This window comes from Gymnoscopelus microlampas, assembly GCF_963454915.1.
Source record: "Gymnoscopelus microlampas genome assembly, chromosome: 18".
Classification (NCBI taxonomy): Eukaryota; Metazoa; Chordata; class Actinopteri; order Myctophiformes; family Myctophidae; genus Gymnoscopelus; species Gymnoscopelus microlampas.
In genome coordinates this window covers 37,063,982-37,081,201 of record NC_139955.1, presented here as the reverse complement: position 1 = coordinate 37,081,201, position 17,220 = coordinate 37,063,982, and the positions used below count along the sequence as shown (strand labels likewise).

The window sequence follows — 17,220 nt, the reverse complement described above, 5'->3', positions numbered from 1 at the left end:
TAATGATAGACATTTGACACTTGATTATCACTGAATTTAATGCCTGTCTTTTGGTAGCCTTACCAGGCTTTTAGTCTTAACTCTCTTTAATCGTTAGCACTGCTACATGCTAACGATTAAAGAGATCATCGTTACCTTACCGCAGTGGTTCTCAAACTGATCTTTTGGGGGGGGGGGGTCCCCAGATGACAGTGAAGTGACAATTTAAAGACTTTTTAATAACTTTTTTTTTTTTTAAATGAAAAAAGACAATTACTGTGTCAAAAGTAATCAACAAGCTACTGTTCAAACATTGGCCAACTTGTCAAATAATATAAGAAGAAATTGTGAAAATAGCTGATCTTCAAGCTCACAGCGCCTCGCAACGATCGGCTATTTTCACAATATTTATCTGTGGAACCAAGTCAAACAAAATGTAATGGCTCAACTCCTAAGTGCTTATCAGCGTGGGGGGGTCGGTTCAAATATGATTCTTTTGGGGGGTCTTGGCCTGAAAAGGTTGAGAACCACTGCCTTACCGCAGTGGTGGTCAACCATTTTCCTTAAGATTTGATGTTTTGAAAACCCAGACAAAAACATTAAATCATATCATCCGCCGTCCAATCTACAGTATGCTCAGGTTTGCCTGTTTGACCATGAACTCCAGTGAATCATATCAGTGGATTGACTAGTGCAAATTAACACAGGAATATCTCTGTCAGCATATGAATGTCCAGGTATGTCACCTAGTACTAGGCTACTACTATTACTAGTTTTCAACCACAACTAATGAGACGAGACAACAGTATTGAGAATGAGTTCGGTAAGAAACACCACAAGACATAACATACATAATACATATTATAATGTCCATGCAGAATGGGAAGAGTATTATTTCTTTGCACGTTGAATGGAATAATATTCGTCTCATCATCAACAACCGCACAGTGATGGCGAGAAGAGACTTTTCCAGACAAGAAAAAAGGAGGAACTGAAATCTCAGCAATATACTATATAGTATGTGTACCATACATAGAACTGGATCAAGTGCTGTCAGTATTTCAAGCACCGTATGTATTTGTCTCATTAGCAACAACTGCAGTGATGGCAGAGAAAGGGAACTCGGAATTGACGTTTTCGGACAAAACTAAAATAACACTTTCAGCCGACAGTGAACTTAGAAAAATAAATAATTAACTGAAATGTGTGTGTACCGTACATGAAACCTTCATCAGTATTTTATAGTCCCATAAATATTTTTTTTAATTATTGTTCGGTGCATGACACTAATTAAAATAATTTATTTTACCATTATAATTAAAATGAAACTGTTGACTTATTCAGTTCATTTATTCTTATTCTATGTTTGCGTTATTCTTTTGGCAGCCTATAATAAGCCATAAGCGCGGTGGCAGTTTACACTGTCTGGTGAAATTAGATCACACCAGCCTTGGAAAAAAACGTCTAGGCAGATTTTATGCCTGAAAAGGTGGCCCACCCAATGCCCTCCAGTATGTTCTCTGAATAATTTAAGGCTACCATTTGAGGTCACGGCGGTAGACAGAGAAAAACACAACACTATCATGGCCCCTTCTGCTTTGTGACATTTTCTTTCACAGCCTGTTTTTCAACAGGAACAGCAGCATGTAGTTAGAACGACCTGTGGCAGTCTCTCAAATCGCATCCTGTGCCCTTGAAAAATCAAGACCGTTCTGTTCGCGCGGCAACTTATCTCCCAAAGTAAAGCTGACGTCTAATCAACACCTGCAACCCCTGCCTTTGCCGCGCGCGTGTCCAAGTGAGACTTCAAAAGTCGTGCCAAGCCACACGTTTCCCACGGCGAATGAGGCGACAGCAGAGAAAGGCGAGAGAGAGAGATTTTCCAATCAAAGCCCCCTTCCCAAGAAATGCTGCTGTTTTCTCTCTCTCGCCGTGTGCATTGGATAGTACCTGTGATGTGCTGTTGAAGCCTCGTGTCCCTTTGAATTGCTAGGTGGCTTGTCTCGCCGCCCATTCTGCCAGAGTGATTGTGTCCCATACCGCTAGATTACAGTTTATCAGCCGAGCTGGGGAAACCTTTCTACCCGTATTAGCTTTGCTCTCTAAAACTCCGGGCGCGGAGGAGAGGTGGTTGCTGAGCCCGCATTAACCCATTAAGACCGGGAAACGCATCCGTGTGTCATTTTTAGATTTCTTTGGCTATTCGAAAATATCAGATATACAAGCTCTACAAGCTATGAGCTTGTAGATATTTTTTAAAAATCGTGAAAATTCGTGAAATTCTTGGAATATATATATTTTCTGCAAACATTTGTAAAATATTTAGTTCCAGGGACTCCCAGAAGCAAACATTTGAGTTACTAATGTCCGCAAAAAAGAAAATGAAATATTCAGACACATTTTCATGATTTTTCAAAAATTGTAGATCTACAAGCTCATAGCGCGGCACTCGGTGCCACGCTATGAGCTTGTATATCTGCTATTTTTGAATAGCCCAAAGAAATCTAAAAATGACACACAGATGCTGCGTTCACGGTCTTAACGGGTTAACTCTCGAGTTGAGGTTTAGACAATAGATGCTCCATGAAATAACGTGCGGATGTGGAATAATGACCCTCATCGGATCTCTCTCTCACTTGCGTCTCGCCGAGCGCACCCACCGTGGTCGTGTCATCACACACCTCTGATCAGCCACGTTGTACAACATGGACCTCACTGTGTGCCATGTATTGTATTGTTGTCCTATAGGGTTTACAATGACACCCGGTCTATAGAAATGTCTGTTGCATTTCGATGATATAACATGGTATATATCTTTGCTTATCGTGTGCGTTCATTCCATTAGTGGGGCAGCTGAATCTCCTTTTGCTGATAATCAATGGTCGAGATAAATGTGGTTCTTTGTCAAACAGGCTCACAGTTATAAGATGGAGAGAGAGAGGAGCTTATCGGGTCTATTGCGTTTGCTGCACACTCGTAATAATCACCTGCGGGTGACTATCGGTGACCTTCAAATGTATTGAATCTGCAGAAATACAATGAGAGGATTTGAGTTGCACACACCCTGTGTAATGCTGCCGAGACTATAGTCCTCGCACACACAAACACGCTGCCGGAACAAGACTGAGGAAAAAGGCTGTGCAGATTTTCTTCTCTCCAGCCCTTATTACCTAATGCCTGATTTATGCTTCGTCGTGCTGAGGGTGTCCGTGCGCCGTAAATAGCTGACCTACAAGCTCGCGACCCGGCGCGGATGCGACTCGCCGCGAGCGTGTAGATCTGCGATTTTTATAGACGGGCGACAACACCGCCGTCCGACGGAGTATAAATCGGGGCTTAATATCTCGGTGAAATGCATGGGCTCCCCTGGTCTTATCTCTCCCACTGCTCCCTCTGCTGTAATTGTCGATGAGGAGGTTTCGCTGTTGCTGCTCATCCAGCACTAGAATGCAGAATGTGTAACCGTCAATCTGTTCACTTTTTCCCCCGAGCGGTTCCCCTCCTCACACAGATCCGTTTAGGACTCCTCTTATTGAGTGCAGTGCAGCGGAGTCCTTCTGGGGGCCTCCGCTTTCCCTAACCGCGTTTCCCTGCTATGTCTTCTCAATGAACCAGTTCCCGTTTGTTGAGTACGCGTGCACAACATCACGCACTAAAAGTGAAACAACAGAGACAGTGGAATAGCAGGGCCCGCAATGAGAGAGTCTCGGATCAATATAACGTTTGTGTGTCTGCTGCTAGAATGTTCATGCAGGTACAGTAGTTATAGGCAGTAGTGGAAAGTAACTAAGTACATTTACTTAGGTACTGTACTTAAAGGGGAAATCCACCCATTTTCAATATTTAACTATGTCATTAATATAGCATAAAGGAGTTGTGTGGAAATAAGAAAAAAGTTCCCCCCTTTCTGTGTTGCCTTGAACTGGAGGATTGATTGTGGGTTTAACATTGCAAATTACAACATGATGAGTCATCACGTTGTAATTTGCAATGTTAAACCCACAATCAATCCTCCAGTTCAAGGCAACACAGAAAGGGGGGAACTTTTTTCTTATTTCCACACAACTCCTTTATGCTATATTAATGACATAGTTAAATATTGAAAATGGGTGGATTTCCCCTTTAAATGCAATTTCGAGGTATTTGTGCTTTACTTGAATTTTTCCAATTCTCTGTACTTTTACTTCTACTCCACTGCATCGTGGATGTAGTGGAGTACAAGTGGAGTACAATTTACTTTGTAGATTTTGATTATTATTACAAAACATATACAGTAACCACTTCAGCCCATATACATTTTGGCTATTTGAAAATAGACGATCTACAAGCTCACAATGCGAGCTTGTAGATCTGCTATTTTCAAAAGATTTGTATACATTTGAAAACGGGATTTCTACATTCTACATAATGAGTACTTTCCACTTTTGCTACTTTAAATACATTTTGATACCAATACTTTTTTCTTTTACTCTGGAGTTTTCCCTCTACATTGCAGTATTGAGTACTTTTTCCACCACTGGTTATAGGTATAGGTATATATATATCAAGCTGTGAACAACCATTTGTACAACTTCCCCATCCAAGCATTAGCTAACAACCAGCCCATAGATATCTATCTATAACTCTGCTCAGGGCAAAATCATGTCACTAGTCAACTGGTAGACCCTGCATTTGTCAAACGGTGTGACATTGAACATGCAACGTTGCTATTGGTAAATCTTATTTGCAACGTAAGTAATGAGGTTCAAAACATTAGAAGTTATTTCCTTTCAAAGGTAGGGTAAGTGATTTTTCTTTATTATGTAAATAAGTGTTAAATATAGCTCCTTATTCTAATAGCACTCATTGCTATAGCATGTTTGTTCAGTAACAGGGGTCTCCTGCAGTCATTTTTAGATTTGAGCTAAAAAGCATTATTTTACACTTTGGACTAAATATTTTTAAAGCGAACATTTTTAACTCAAATCTTTGCTTCTGGGGGATCCCTGGAACAAGATATTTTGATGGGGGTCCGCGGCCAAATACATATAATTTTGGGGGTCCTTGACATGAAAAAGATTGAGCACCACTGATATAGAAACATACGTTTTTCAGAATACTGTTGAGATTTAGGAGACATGTAGAATCGGCTTCAGGTCTCAATGGGTTAACAGAAAAAGGATTTAACGATACCAATTTTATCCGATCAGGAGAGAGAACTCACACAGGATACAGGATGAACAAACTGAAATTGGAAGTGATGACAAAGAAATAAGGACACAGAATTGGAACTGTAACGCTATAAAATTGAAGCTGATAAATGGGTACTCTCTCTCCTGATTCTGTCTCCTGACCTTTCTGTTTGGCGCTGCCTTTGATTGAGTTAGTTTTCTCTTTTCTTTCACTTCTGCACTGTAACTGTATCTGTCATTTTTGTTTGTCTTTGTTTGTTTGTATACATTCTAATGTCAATGTATAATATATTATAGATTGATGGATTTTTTTTTTAAAGATACGTGTTCATTGTATGACTCCAGAGATCATCTGTAGTGATGTGTGTGAGTTGTAGAGTAGTAACAAGTAGGGTTTAACATTTTCCGGGAAATAGCTAATTTTAATTCCCGGGAATTTTCAGACCTTTTCCCGGGCTTCCCGGGAATTCCCGTCAAAGGGTAAAAAAAAAAAAAAAGTGCCCACTAAAATGCATTTATATGTAGATACTTAAATAGCCAATTTTACACCGAGGTGCCCAAATGTCCCTATTGTGTCCACCTATGAACTTGCACTAATAATGACTTAATTTGATTTTTTAAAATCATATAAATATAATATATAATAGCCAGTGCCCTGCCCTGGCGGAGATCTGCCCTGTTGCGCAGCGGGTGAAGACAATTAACTTAACGAGGAGCTGCGCTCAAAACGCACTCAAACAATGTCAAACTCTAGCTGCTGAAATAAACGTTCCATTTGTATCATTATTGACAAGAGAATTTGCAAAAGGAATATGTATTTATTGTCCATCAGAGCGCCGGTGAGGTCACAGCTTTTCTCTACTTTTGTAGGATATTGATTTGATAGCCTAAACTTGTCATTTGTTTGCAGTTATTAATTTATATTAGGCTACTTGCTGGATATTATAAGACTCCATTTTGGGATGTTGGCTGTATGTTGTCTATTAATCTATATTTTGTTGTTGATCAAATGTGGGGTTTTGTAGTGTGATTTTGATGTACACATGCATGCGCTGCCAGCACTGACAATCAATGAGACAGACAGCCGTTGTGCAGTTCACTTGTTCTACTGGGTAGTTCTAGTAAAATGGTAGTTTGAACGTTCTAAAATGCAAGTGTAGGTAGGGTAGGCTATATTAATGATGATAAAAAACGGACCACATCGGTCTAATACTCTCTCTCTCTCTCTCTCTCTCTCTCTCTCTCTCTCTCTCTCTCTCTCTCTCTCTCTCTCTCTCTCTCTCTCTCTCACGCGCTCTCTCTTGCTCTCTCTCTCTTCAGCTCTCCGGTCTGTCCTCTCTCTCTATCAAAAGCATTGCTTGGCTTGTGCGCATTTTAAGCTGGAATATAGGCTCGATCAAACCTACCTAGGCCCTACTGTTTATACAGCGTTTCACTTGATGATGTTGAATCTGAACTAGTCAACTGGTGTCTACCATATTGACAGCAGAGGAAACAGTGAAATCAGCGTGCGCACTGTGCAGGGCAGGCATGGGGCATCACGGCCAATTGTGTTTTATTTTGTTCATTACTGTTACATTCATTCAGTGCGTCCCATATTGGTTCACAACGGGACGATGGGACCCTGCCCTGGTCGGCAACGCGGCAAGTAACTTGCCTAATTATAATAGTAATTCCTCCACGCTGTAGATAGGGCTTTCTACTAATTAGTATTCATTTCTAACAAGAAAAAAAAAAACGGGAAGCCCGGGAACCGAAGTGAATTCCCGGGATGGTAAAAAAAAACTGAATTCCCGGGATTCCCGCATCCCGGGAATCCCGGTGTTAAACACTAGTAACAAGCAACAAGTGTGTTTTGAAGAAAATGCACAATAGCAGAAAATCTAGTTTGGCGGAGAAATGGGTGTGGCCTATATGGAGTTGCATTATGATCCACCGAATTCAGAGAGTTTTTTCTTTTTTTGTTGCTTGACCGACGGTTCAAGAGTTACTGTATAGGCCAAAACATAAGCGGGCTGGAATAGTGACAACATGAAGCCGATTTGAGAAAAAATACTTAATAAAACGTTTGCTGCTGAACGATCCAGCAGTTTGCGATATTTGCTCCAAACTCTCTCTCTCTCTCTCCACCTCTCTCTCTCTCTGTGTGTGTGTGTGTGTGTGTTTCTAAGAAGACTCTCTCTCTCTCTCTCTCTCTCTCTCTCTCTCTCTCTCTCTCTCTCTCTCTCTCTCTCTCTCTCTCTCTCTCTCTCTCTCTCTCTCTCTCTCTCTGTGTGTTTCTAAGAAGTACAGAGGAACTTTAAACATAATTCTAAGAGTCATCTTCAACAGGATGTGGTCTGTCTTATACTGCAGGTCTAAACCTGTGGTTTTTGTTCCCACACGAACATCAGCTATCCGGGGTCGGCAACCTTTTTGACATGAAGTGCCATGTTTTCATTTTCGTTTTCGTAGTCAGTGTGCCATATCAACATGAAGTTTAATTATGACACCACATCAAAATGTAATATGTCCAACTGATTTTGATAGGTTATACATAACAACCTTTTTTTCTTCTTCTTTAGAAATATTTGTGTGTGTGTGTGTGTGTGTGTGTGTGTGTGTGTGTGTGTGTGTGTGTGTGTGTGTGTGTGTGTGTGTGTGTGTGTGTGTGTGTGTGTGTGTGTGTGTGTGTGTGTGTGTGTGTGTTCAGGGTTGTGATCCCAGTGTGTGAGCAGGTCACTGAGGTCAGAGTGTGTGTTGTCACCACAGTGTGGGTTGTGCAGTAGGCAAAGTAGACCATTAAACCCATACAATACAATGTGGGTCGTGCAAAAACAAACAAAAACAGTTATGTTAGGGTTAAGGCAGATCAGTTCAAAGTGCTCGCAACCTGTTCAGCTCAGGGTGGATTGGTGGAACAGCATATATTGGACCACATGTAGAACAGCATCAATGCTTCTGAACACCTGACTCTCATCCAGAGTGACTTAATGTTCTGTATATCCCGTATCCCATATTGACAGACAGTGCAACTAGGTATTTATATCGGAATTGTAAATCTATTTTGAGACACAGGACTGTACAGACGAAAGGGAACACATAGTGACGGAAGAAACGTTTTATTGAAAAGAAATTTAGCAACATATTCAACCAATGTTAACAATAAACAAAAGTATAAGTTTATTTAGTTGGCTACTTTAACACTGAGCAGACAAAGCAGAAATATTTCACATTCAAAGGTTAGCCTACTGTACAACCAGGAGCCAGTTAACTTAATTATCACATCGATTGGAAGTAGGGGAAAACTATTAGCTACAGAGACAATTCCATCTCTGTACAAAGCTCACAAAAGCTCACAAATGAAATGAACACATAATATCTCATTTGTGTAATCTGTACCAAAAAAATAAGTATAAGTGAATCGCACAATTAAATTCAGGACTCCATGCTTAACGAGGTGGGAGGGAACATGACATCACTGCATGAGGTAAAGACTGAAACTGAGACCTGACTGATGGCAGCAACCTCATGTATTTTATAATGTAATTATAAATTATTATTATAACAGAAAATGCTTCATGATAAGGGCTGTGGGTGTTGGGCAGGCCTTAATATAAAACATGTAAAGGGCACTTTGGGCATCAGGGGCAAAAGGGTAGGTACCCTCCTGCACGTGTCTCTGAATAAAGATAACATTTCAATTGGTACTTAAAAGTACAATTTGTCCAAATATTTGGCATCATGTAGTTGCACCAACATTTCACTTGAAAACTCTTTCACAGATAAAACGGCTCATGGTAGAACATAACATGTCGACCCATCTTCCATCATGAAGCACAACACAGTTTCCAGAGTTATTAGGCTCACCAGCTCGCCAGTACCTGGAGTAGGAACATTTAATTCATTACAATACCTTTACAGTACATTATATTAAACCATGACCTCAAATTATGTTCTAGATATTAGACGCAAATTAACAGAATAGTGAAATAGACAACATGTATAATTGTGTTAGTGACAGTGTGGTTGGTAGGCATTTTATTATAATATTTTATACCATTTGGATTCAACACCATTTAGAAAAAGTAGGGAAGATGAAATCCCTGTATGTGAAATGTGTTTATAACAATAGTTTAAATACATAATAGAATAATGAATGCAAAGCCTTACGTTGGTGTGGTCAGTGGCGTTCCATCTACCCATTTCCACACTCCTTCCTCCTCTCTGTCCAAACCCAGCCACACAGCCTTCTGGTTTCTGATAACAACTTTGTTAACAAAGTCCTGGACAGAAAGGATGGTGGTTACTGAAATACACACTGTACAATATTATGTTACAACACACGCACACGCCACGCACACGCCACACACATGCACACACACACACACACACACACACACACACACACACACACACACACACACACACACACACACACACACACACACACACACACACACACACGCACACCTGCTTTTCTTTGCTGTTTATAACCATCAAGTCTGATTGCTTGTCTGTACAGTGTTGTCTGCTCTCCTCCCAGGTCATCGGAGTAGAGTTGTAAGAATAACACACACCACTAACAAGTTTAAACCCATGTGATTCTAAAAACAAAATAATAAAGTTAGCCACTGTTTGGTAATTTGCTCAGATTAATGATAAATGATGAACAACATGATATAACAATGAAACAAAACAACAACAAAAAACAACAAATTTGATGTCTCACTGACCACAAAGCATCTTCTTGATGTCATTTCGTTCAATTAGTTTGTTATATCTGGACCGTAGCTGGTCAAAACTGGACTGTAGCTGGTCCTTCTGTTTAGTGATGTTATTATATCTGGACAGTAACTGTTCTTGGTCTTTGGTCAGGTTGTTAAGCAGGTCAGAATCTGTAATAAGGAGAATCAACAATCTGATGAGTTTTACATACAACTTTGTTTTAGCAAATCTATATTTGACATTAAGACAAGGTTCTTAGTTTGGGGGAACAGGTGAACTGGTGTGGTGTGGTGACAGATACTTGGTATTTTCCAGACTAGAGAAGGGCAGAGTACCCACAGTTAAGAGGTTCGATGGGTTGGATTAGGGTGGGTGTGTTTTATAGGTGGATTCGATCATGACCAATCAAGGATTGCTTTTCGTGACCAACTCATTCAATGCCAGGAATTCATTAATGAATTCATCCATCTACTGTCCCCTTGCCAGCGAAAACGGCGATTTTACTGTACCTTTGAAGAATCATGGAATATTCTCTGTGACCTCCTTCCTCACGGAGTTCGGCTCATTACACGCACGGGGGCCCGGTTGAATCGGAGGGAAACAATTGGCCCACAAAGGCGGAGTCAAGGGGATTAAATCAACTGTGGTGCATCCGGCTTTGTCAAGTGTCTATAAAAACACGATTGGCCCGTGTTTTGGGTGGAAAGCAGGGTAGGGAGGGTGATATTTGTCACAGCTCATACTCCTACAGACTGGGGCGGCACCTGTCAGCAGGGAGTGTTGGGCGGGAGGAGTGGGAGAGAGGTGCTGGGTCCCCCCAGTGGGGGCTCCTCACTGACAGGTGAGCCAGTAGGATACAACAGCAGCGGAAGAAATTAATTGGCATAATGACTAAATTGTGGAGAAACAGGGGCAAAAAGAATTGGCAACTGAAAATAAAAAATACAATATCTACAGCACCTCAAACAGACTGCCAGCGCAGATGATGTACAATTATCTTGGGAGGAATTGATAAATACAGCTAAATGGACATCTACAAAAATACTGCTGCATTGACCTCCTATAACTGTCCATGAGAAATATTCTAAGTATTTTTAGAGTACACTGGACTATGAAAGACAAAAAGTCTACAAAACTGTTCAATAATGACCGACTTGGGCATTATGTGTATTAATCTAACTGATAATCAGCAAGGCTTTATAAAGATCACAGTGTTGGATTACAGCATTGAAACATTGTCACGTGTGGGTTAGAATGCTTTAAAACGGGCTAACATATTTTATTTTCCATTTTGAGAGCTTCATACTAAAATGAAACGGGGAAACATAACAAAATATAAAAGCAGGTTAGTGTGATTTTGGAGACGTGTCTGGGTGAGCCTCCTCCAGATAAAGTGTTCTGAAAATAGTAACGCACAAGTCACAAGTGTGTGCTTGTGTCCCCAAAACACACAAATGTGGTGAAAAACAAGGTACTTTGCCAACAGAAATGGTCAATAAGCCTGTCTCCTGCACACCTCATGCCAATCCACCTCCCCCAAAATAGCACCCAATGTATTTAAAGCAACAGCCATCAACACTATTTCTGACAAAAATGTACATATAAACATACTACAGTATTTACTATAGAATTACTCACTGTATATGACCCGGCCAGTGATGATAGCCAATAGGATTACACACAGCAGACCCAACAGACCCAGACACACTGCTGCAGCTCTGGAACCATTCTTCTTGGACTCATCAGAGGCTGTAAAACAATCATGACAATCCTATGAGGATACTTCAGAGGATTAAAGTTTAAAATAAGTGACACCTTTTAACAAGTTATGATGTTTTATGATAGATAACAAGTCAAACATCCTATAATAAAATTGTCTTAAGGCCGGCCGACCACAGCCACGTCACTCTGACTGAGACATAACCATAAACAAACCCCATACCCCCATATACAGTATAGGCAGGACCACGGCCACGTCACTCTGACTATCACATAACCATAAACAAACCCGAAACGTCCATATAGGCATGTCACTATGACTCAGACATAACCATAAACAAACCCAATATGCCCATATATAGGCATACATGGAGATCCGGTTGTCCAGAGCCACAGATCCGACCGCTATGCACATATATGGTCATGCACATTTATGCGTGTGCGACTTCAAACTTGGCTCACGCATCGGTAAGGATTAAGGGAGTGTGGTGCCCGCCGCCGAATAGTTTGGATATGCGGTTGTCCAGAATCGCCGATCCGACCGATATGTCCATATATGGACATACAGTATTTGGATACCCAGTTGTCAGACAGATGCAGCTATCCCCATATATGGCCACAAAAGGGACACAGGTAAACAGGTACTCTGACAAAGCCCCTGACACTATGAATCAGACTTATCGGACACTAAGAATTGAGCAGACAAAATTGTAACTGGAACACTATTAAAAGGAAGCTGATAATGGGTACTCTCTCCTGATTGGCTGAAATTGGCAACTCGCCTGAAAATGTATTTTATATGTATTAAAGAGCTGGAGAGACGGGGAGACCTCTGTTACTGAACCAACACTCTATAGCAATGATTATGATGATCAGAATATAGAGCTTTAAGCCTTTGACAAGAAAACTTTTGTTTTAACCTAAACGTATCCTATCTTAAATTGTCACTAGATGTGTTTGCAGATGTATGTGTCATCAATATGATGTCATACTGACATCATAGAGTGGCCTCCAAGTACTATGATAATAGATCTACACTAAGTACTCTGACAACAGATACAACAGATAGCCTACAACTGGTATTGCAGAAGTAGAGGCGGGCATGCGTTAATCGTTCCCAACGAGCATCACTCTAATAATACAATGAATAAATAGTGAAGATAAGGTTAGTGTACCTGTGCCCCACACACACCCCATGGTATCGAATATCAAAACTTTTCAAGTTTTTTTTTGTAGATTAAACAAGGCAGAGCACATGAAACGTGTGGCTTAATCACACGTGAATAAGCACAAAATGTTCAAATTGTATCTTTTTGGCAGCACTAAGAATTCATGTCACTGTTTCTGGTCTTTGGTTTTTTATTTTTTACAAAGGACACTGTTCCTTTACGGCAACAAACGGTACGGGACGTTGTGTACAATTAGAGTATAGCCACACTAGACACACCACTACACCACTGCTCTTGCGTAACATCCATAGATGTGTTAGTTAATCATTGTAGTGTTTAGTTTTACCTCCATTTCGCTGTTGTGTTGTGTTCTGCGGTACAGCATCCTGCTGGGTCCCAGGGTCAGGGTCAAGGTCATCTGCAGAGACATAGATGTCATTGTCTACCATCCTCTCCTCTCTCTCTCCTCTCTCCTCCATCTCCTGCTGCCTCTCTCTTCGGCCATATCTGACCTTCTTTGTCAGGTCTGGTACGGCGTACACGTCCTCCGCCATTCTAGTTCATCTTCAAACTACTTTCGTTTAAGGTCTAACCTTGCAAAAGTCGGAACCCAACAAGTTCACACTTTTGGTCGCCACGTGCACAGATCATGTTCTGAAACCACACTTCACACACCCACCCACACGTCTCAGAAACACAGAGAGGGCCAATGCTGTTTCCTTCTGCTGCTGTGCGTCAGTAAAAGTGTTATATACTTATTTGAGGGTTCTGACTACTTTATTATTTGCCAAGCTTTTAGGTCAGCACCCATCGTACTCTGAAGACTTTGGATTGAGCATCAGTTAATTTGTTTCTTACAAAATCCAGACTTATCAGAAGGGGAAACAAAACAACCTAACCTGGTCGGGCTTTGTATTGAATGAGAGCAGGGAGGAGAGCAACTGTGGTTTAGTATGAGAGAGAAGTGAGATAAATATGTAGGCATAAAAAGGACACTTTCTCCACAAAATCTAGTTTGGCAGAAATGGGTGTAGCCTATAAGGAGTTGCATCATGATCCACAGAATTCAGAGAGTTTTTTTTGTTTTTTTTGCTTGACTTATAGGCCAAAACATAAGCGGGCTGATATAGTAATAACATGAAGCCGATTTGAGAAAAAATACTTGGCCTACTGACAGTGTGCATAAAACGTGCTACTGAACAATCCAGCAGTTTACGACATTGCTCCAAACACACTCGCGCTCTCTCTCTCTCTCTCTCTCTCTCTCTCTCTCTCTCTCTCTCTCTCTCTCTCTCTCTCTCTCTCTCATTGTATGTATTTCCTTTGCTTGATGCTCTGTGTAACGCACATTGAATTGCCTCGTTGTTGAAATGTGCTATACAAATAAAACTGCCTTGCCTTGCCTTGATTGGCTGAAATTTGGCAACCCACCTGAAAATATATTTTATTTGTATTAAAGAGCTGGAGAGACGGGGAGACCCCTGAACAAACTCTCTATAGCAATGATTACATAATATGCAGTAATGCCTTAGCCTTTTAACAAAACATTTTTTTGTTTTAACAACAACCTTTTAAATACTCTCGTACCAGTTTTGAACATCGTTGTCTACTGCCTTCAGTTCCGCTCCCTCGAACACAGATAGGCTATCTCTGTAATTGGGAAGTCGTTGTTTGTTGTCATACTTGCAGCCTCGCATTATAACAAATGCATTTTGAAACAGCCGGTGACATAACTCGCTATTCACTCCTGTTCTTAAGCATCTAAACGTGTGATCGTTGGTGCGTGACTGGCTGACTAACACTTTGCACTCACTCCCGTGCACAGATTGCACGACTTTAAATAATGTTTGCCATCTCAAGGTTTCGTGCACAATCTATTCCCCCCCCCCCCCCCACACGTTCTTATTTAAGATTCAATTAATTCAGCCACACAAGAGAGGAGACAAAATCTCCCAGTAGTAGTGTACAGTACTGATAGATAGATAGATAGATAGATAGATAGATAGATAGATAGATAGATAGATAGATAGATAGATAGGTAGATTTCTTTATTTGTGTGTCATACATCAAAGGTCCCCTGCCCACATAGACTTATAGGACACAACATATACATCATTGCATAGGTGTCCATTTCAAACATATAGAACATTGTCTTTTTTCCAAAGCCTTACATATAAAATCTTCTAAAACAGTGGTTCTCAAACTTTTTCATGTCAAGGACCCCCAAATTGACACTTATTATCCCGCGGACCCCCATTTGAAAAGATATGCCAATACCTCCATAAGAGAAGATTTTTACGGCTCTAGCAGTGATTTTCAACCATTTTAGTTTTAAGGACCCCCAGTTTGACATGCATTAGGCCACAGACCCCCATTTAATGGCATTTCTATCTCTGGGACCCCAATTTATATTGTAAAATCAATGTTAATTTAACTCTGAGAGAGTTAAATCTCAGAGTTACAGACCCATAAGGGTCCATTTGGTTCCTAACTATCTATCATTTAGCTTTAGACCCCCTGGAACTCCCTCAATTCAAGTCTTTCATAATCATCCAACCAAAAAATGTTATCACAAATAGATGACAATTTACTTAAAAATAAATGTCTTAATTCCCCATGGACAGTAAAACTAAACAAATGTTTCATTTTCAATTTCTTCCAAGTCACATAAACAAATTCTATCCTCTTCAGGAGTACCAATGAATCTACCTGTTTCTATAGCTAATGGTAATGTCCCAGACGGTACTGATTGCAAAGCAGCAGAAATAGTCATGAAGGTACTTCATACTTTTTTAGCTCATATTGTACACTTGAACGGCCTACTCTTTTCTGCCTTTATGTAACCTCAGCAGGCAGGCTGTAATTCGATCATTCAATAATGCAAGTGTAGTACCTTTATTTCAATTATTCATTTCAATTGTTCCCCAGTAGCTAACTACATATGACTGAGGGCCTTTAAATATTCATGTTCACAACTTTGGTACAGATTCCGTACGTTGAAGTGCTCGGTCATTCATTGTAATCACACCATTTTCCACATTTTTCCACATTTGCATATTTGATGATTCTCATATGTGAAATGCACTGGTTTGTGTGGGTTAACCGTTAATAATGTAATACTGAGCTAAAAGAAACTATAAAAGACCATGAAAGGGGGGTAAAAAACTCAAGATCAAAGGATATTTTAGTAAGCAAGTAGTAAGTACATTTTAGTCGATGTACTATGGCCCATGAAAGAAATTGCTTTGAAGAAACGTATTGCTTTATTGAACTGAAGCGTGTGCACGTGTGTGCGTGCGTTTATAACTGAAACTCTCATGCATCAGCATCGTAACATTGACACAAACATATTTAATGCAAGTTTAATTTATACTGTAGGCATAGTATTACAGGGAAAGGCTTGTGTTTCAGAACCGTGGTTGCTGGATATGCTTTACTTAAGTGAAAGTATCGATACTGTAATATAGAAATACTCTTTTAAAGGAAAAGTCCAGAATTAAAAATTTACTCAGAGTAAAAGTACAAAAGTATTGGCATCAAGATGTACTTAAAGTACCAAAAGTAAAAGTACTAAAATGTTTGAAAATAGCCGATCTACAAGCTCACAACGCGTCGCATCGCTTGTAGATCGGCTATTTTCAAATAGCCTATATATAAAATAGGGCTAAAGTAGTTCATATAATGTTTCATAATATCATAAAGTATATCTGAAAAGTAACTAGTAACTAAAGTTTTCAAATAATTGTAGTGGAGTGAAAGTACAATATTTGCCTCTGAGATGTAGTGGAGTAGTAAGTAAAAGTACTGAAAATTGGAAATACTCAAGTAAAGTACAAATACCTCAACATTGTACTTAAGTACAGTACTTAAGTAAATTTACTTAGTTACTTTCCACCACTGCATATACCTTAAAATGTTATACCATTACATCCTTAAATGACTATTGAATATGTTGTATGTTACACATACTGCACCACATGCACTAATGTGACATTTATTTTAAATGATAAAGGCAGATTCACCACACCGACACCCACCATCAAATGCAATGTTTTCTAGCTTGAAGACATAGCTACGGTATAAAGAAAATAGTTTAGTAATCCACAGTACACCATTATATCTGTGTGTTGTTCACACAGCAGAAGTGACCCAATCCCATCCATCCCCTCTTGCTGCCTGACATTCCTTGGCTTCGGCTTGTGGTTGTGTTTCTCTCGTACGGCTCCTCTGTGAGCACTGGGCCCTGTAGTGCTTCCTGTTTCCTTGCCGACTCTCCATTAGGTGCCTAACAGAGCGTTGGGCTGCGGCTGCTCTTTCCCCTCAACGCCTCCGTCTCCCTGTCGCCCTTCAGGTCTCATCGCCCTCGCAATGGAGGATCCATCCAGCGTGATCCCAGGACACACACTGTCCTCCATTACCCGGCCTCACAGCCCACTGCGTTCGCATCCCACACTCCCCGAGTCCCCTGGACCCCC

General features: G+C 40.4%; 1 protein-coding gene across 1 annotated transcript in view; it reads right to left on the bottom strand.

Moving 5' to 3' along the window:
- Positions 1-13,299, bottom strand: part of LOC311033434 (uncharacterized protein) — a gene marked incomplete at both ends in the record, with an annotated part of 33,502 nt that extends 20,203 nt beyond the window's left edge. Inside the window, 4 exons of the mRNA XM_084040945.1 lie at positions 9,303-9,438; positions 9,866-10,027; positions 11,496-11,606; positions 13,092-13,299. Of these exons, the coding sequence (XP_083897071.1) occupies positions 9,303-9,438; positions 9,866-10,027; positions 11,496-11,606; positions 13,092-13,299 (617 nt within the window). The remainder of the gene's footprint in view (positions 1-9,302; positions 9,439-9,865; positions 10,028-11,495; positions 11,607-13,091) is intronic.
- Positions 13,300-17,220: the final 3,921 nt, after the last annotated feature.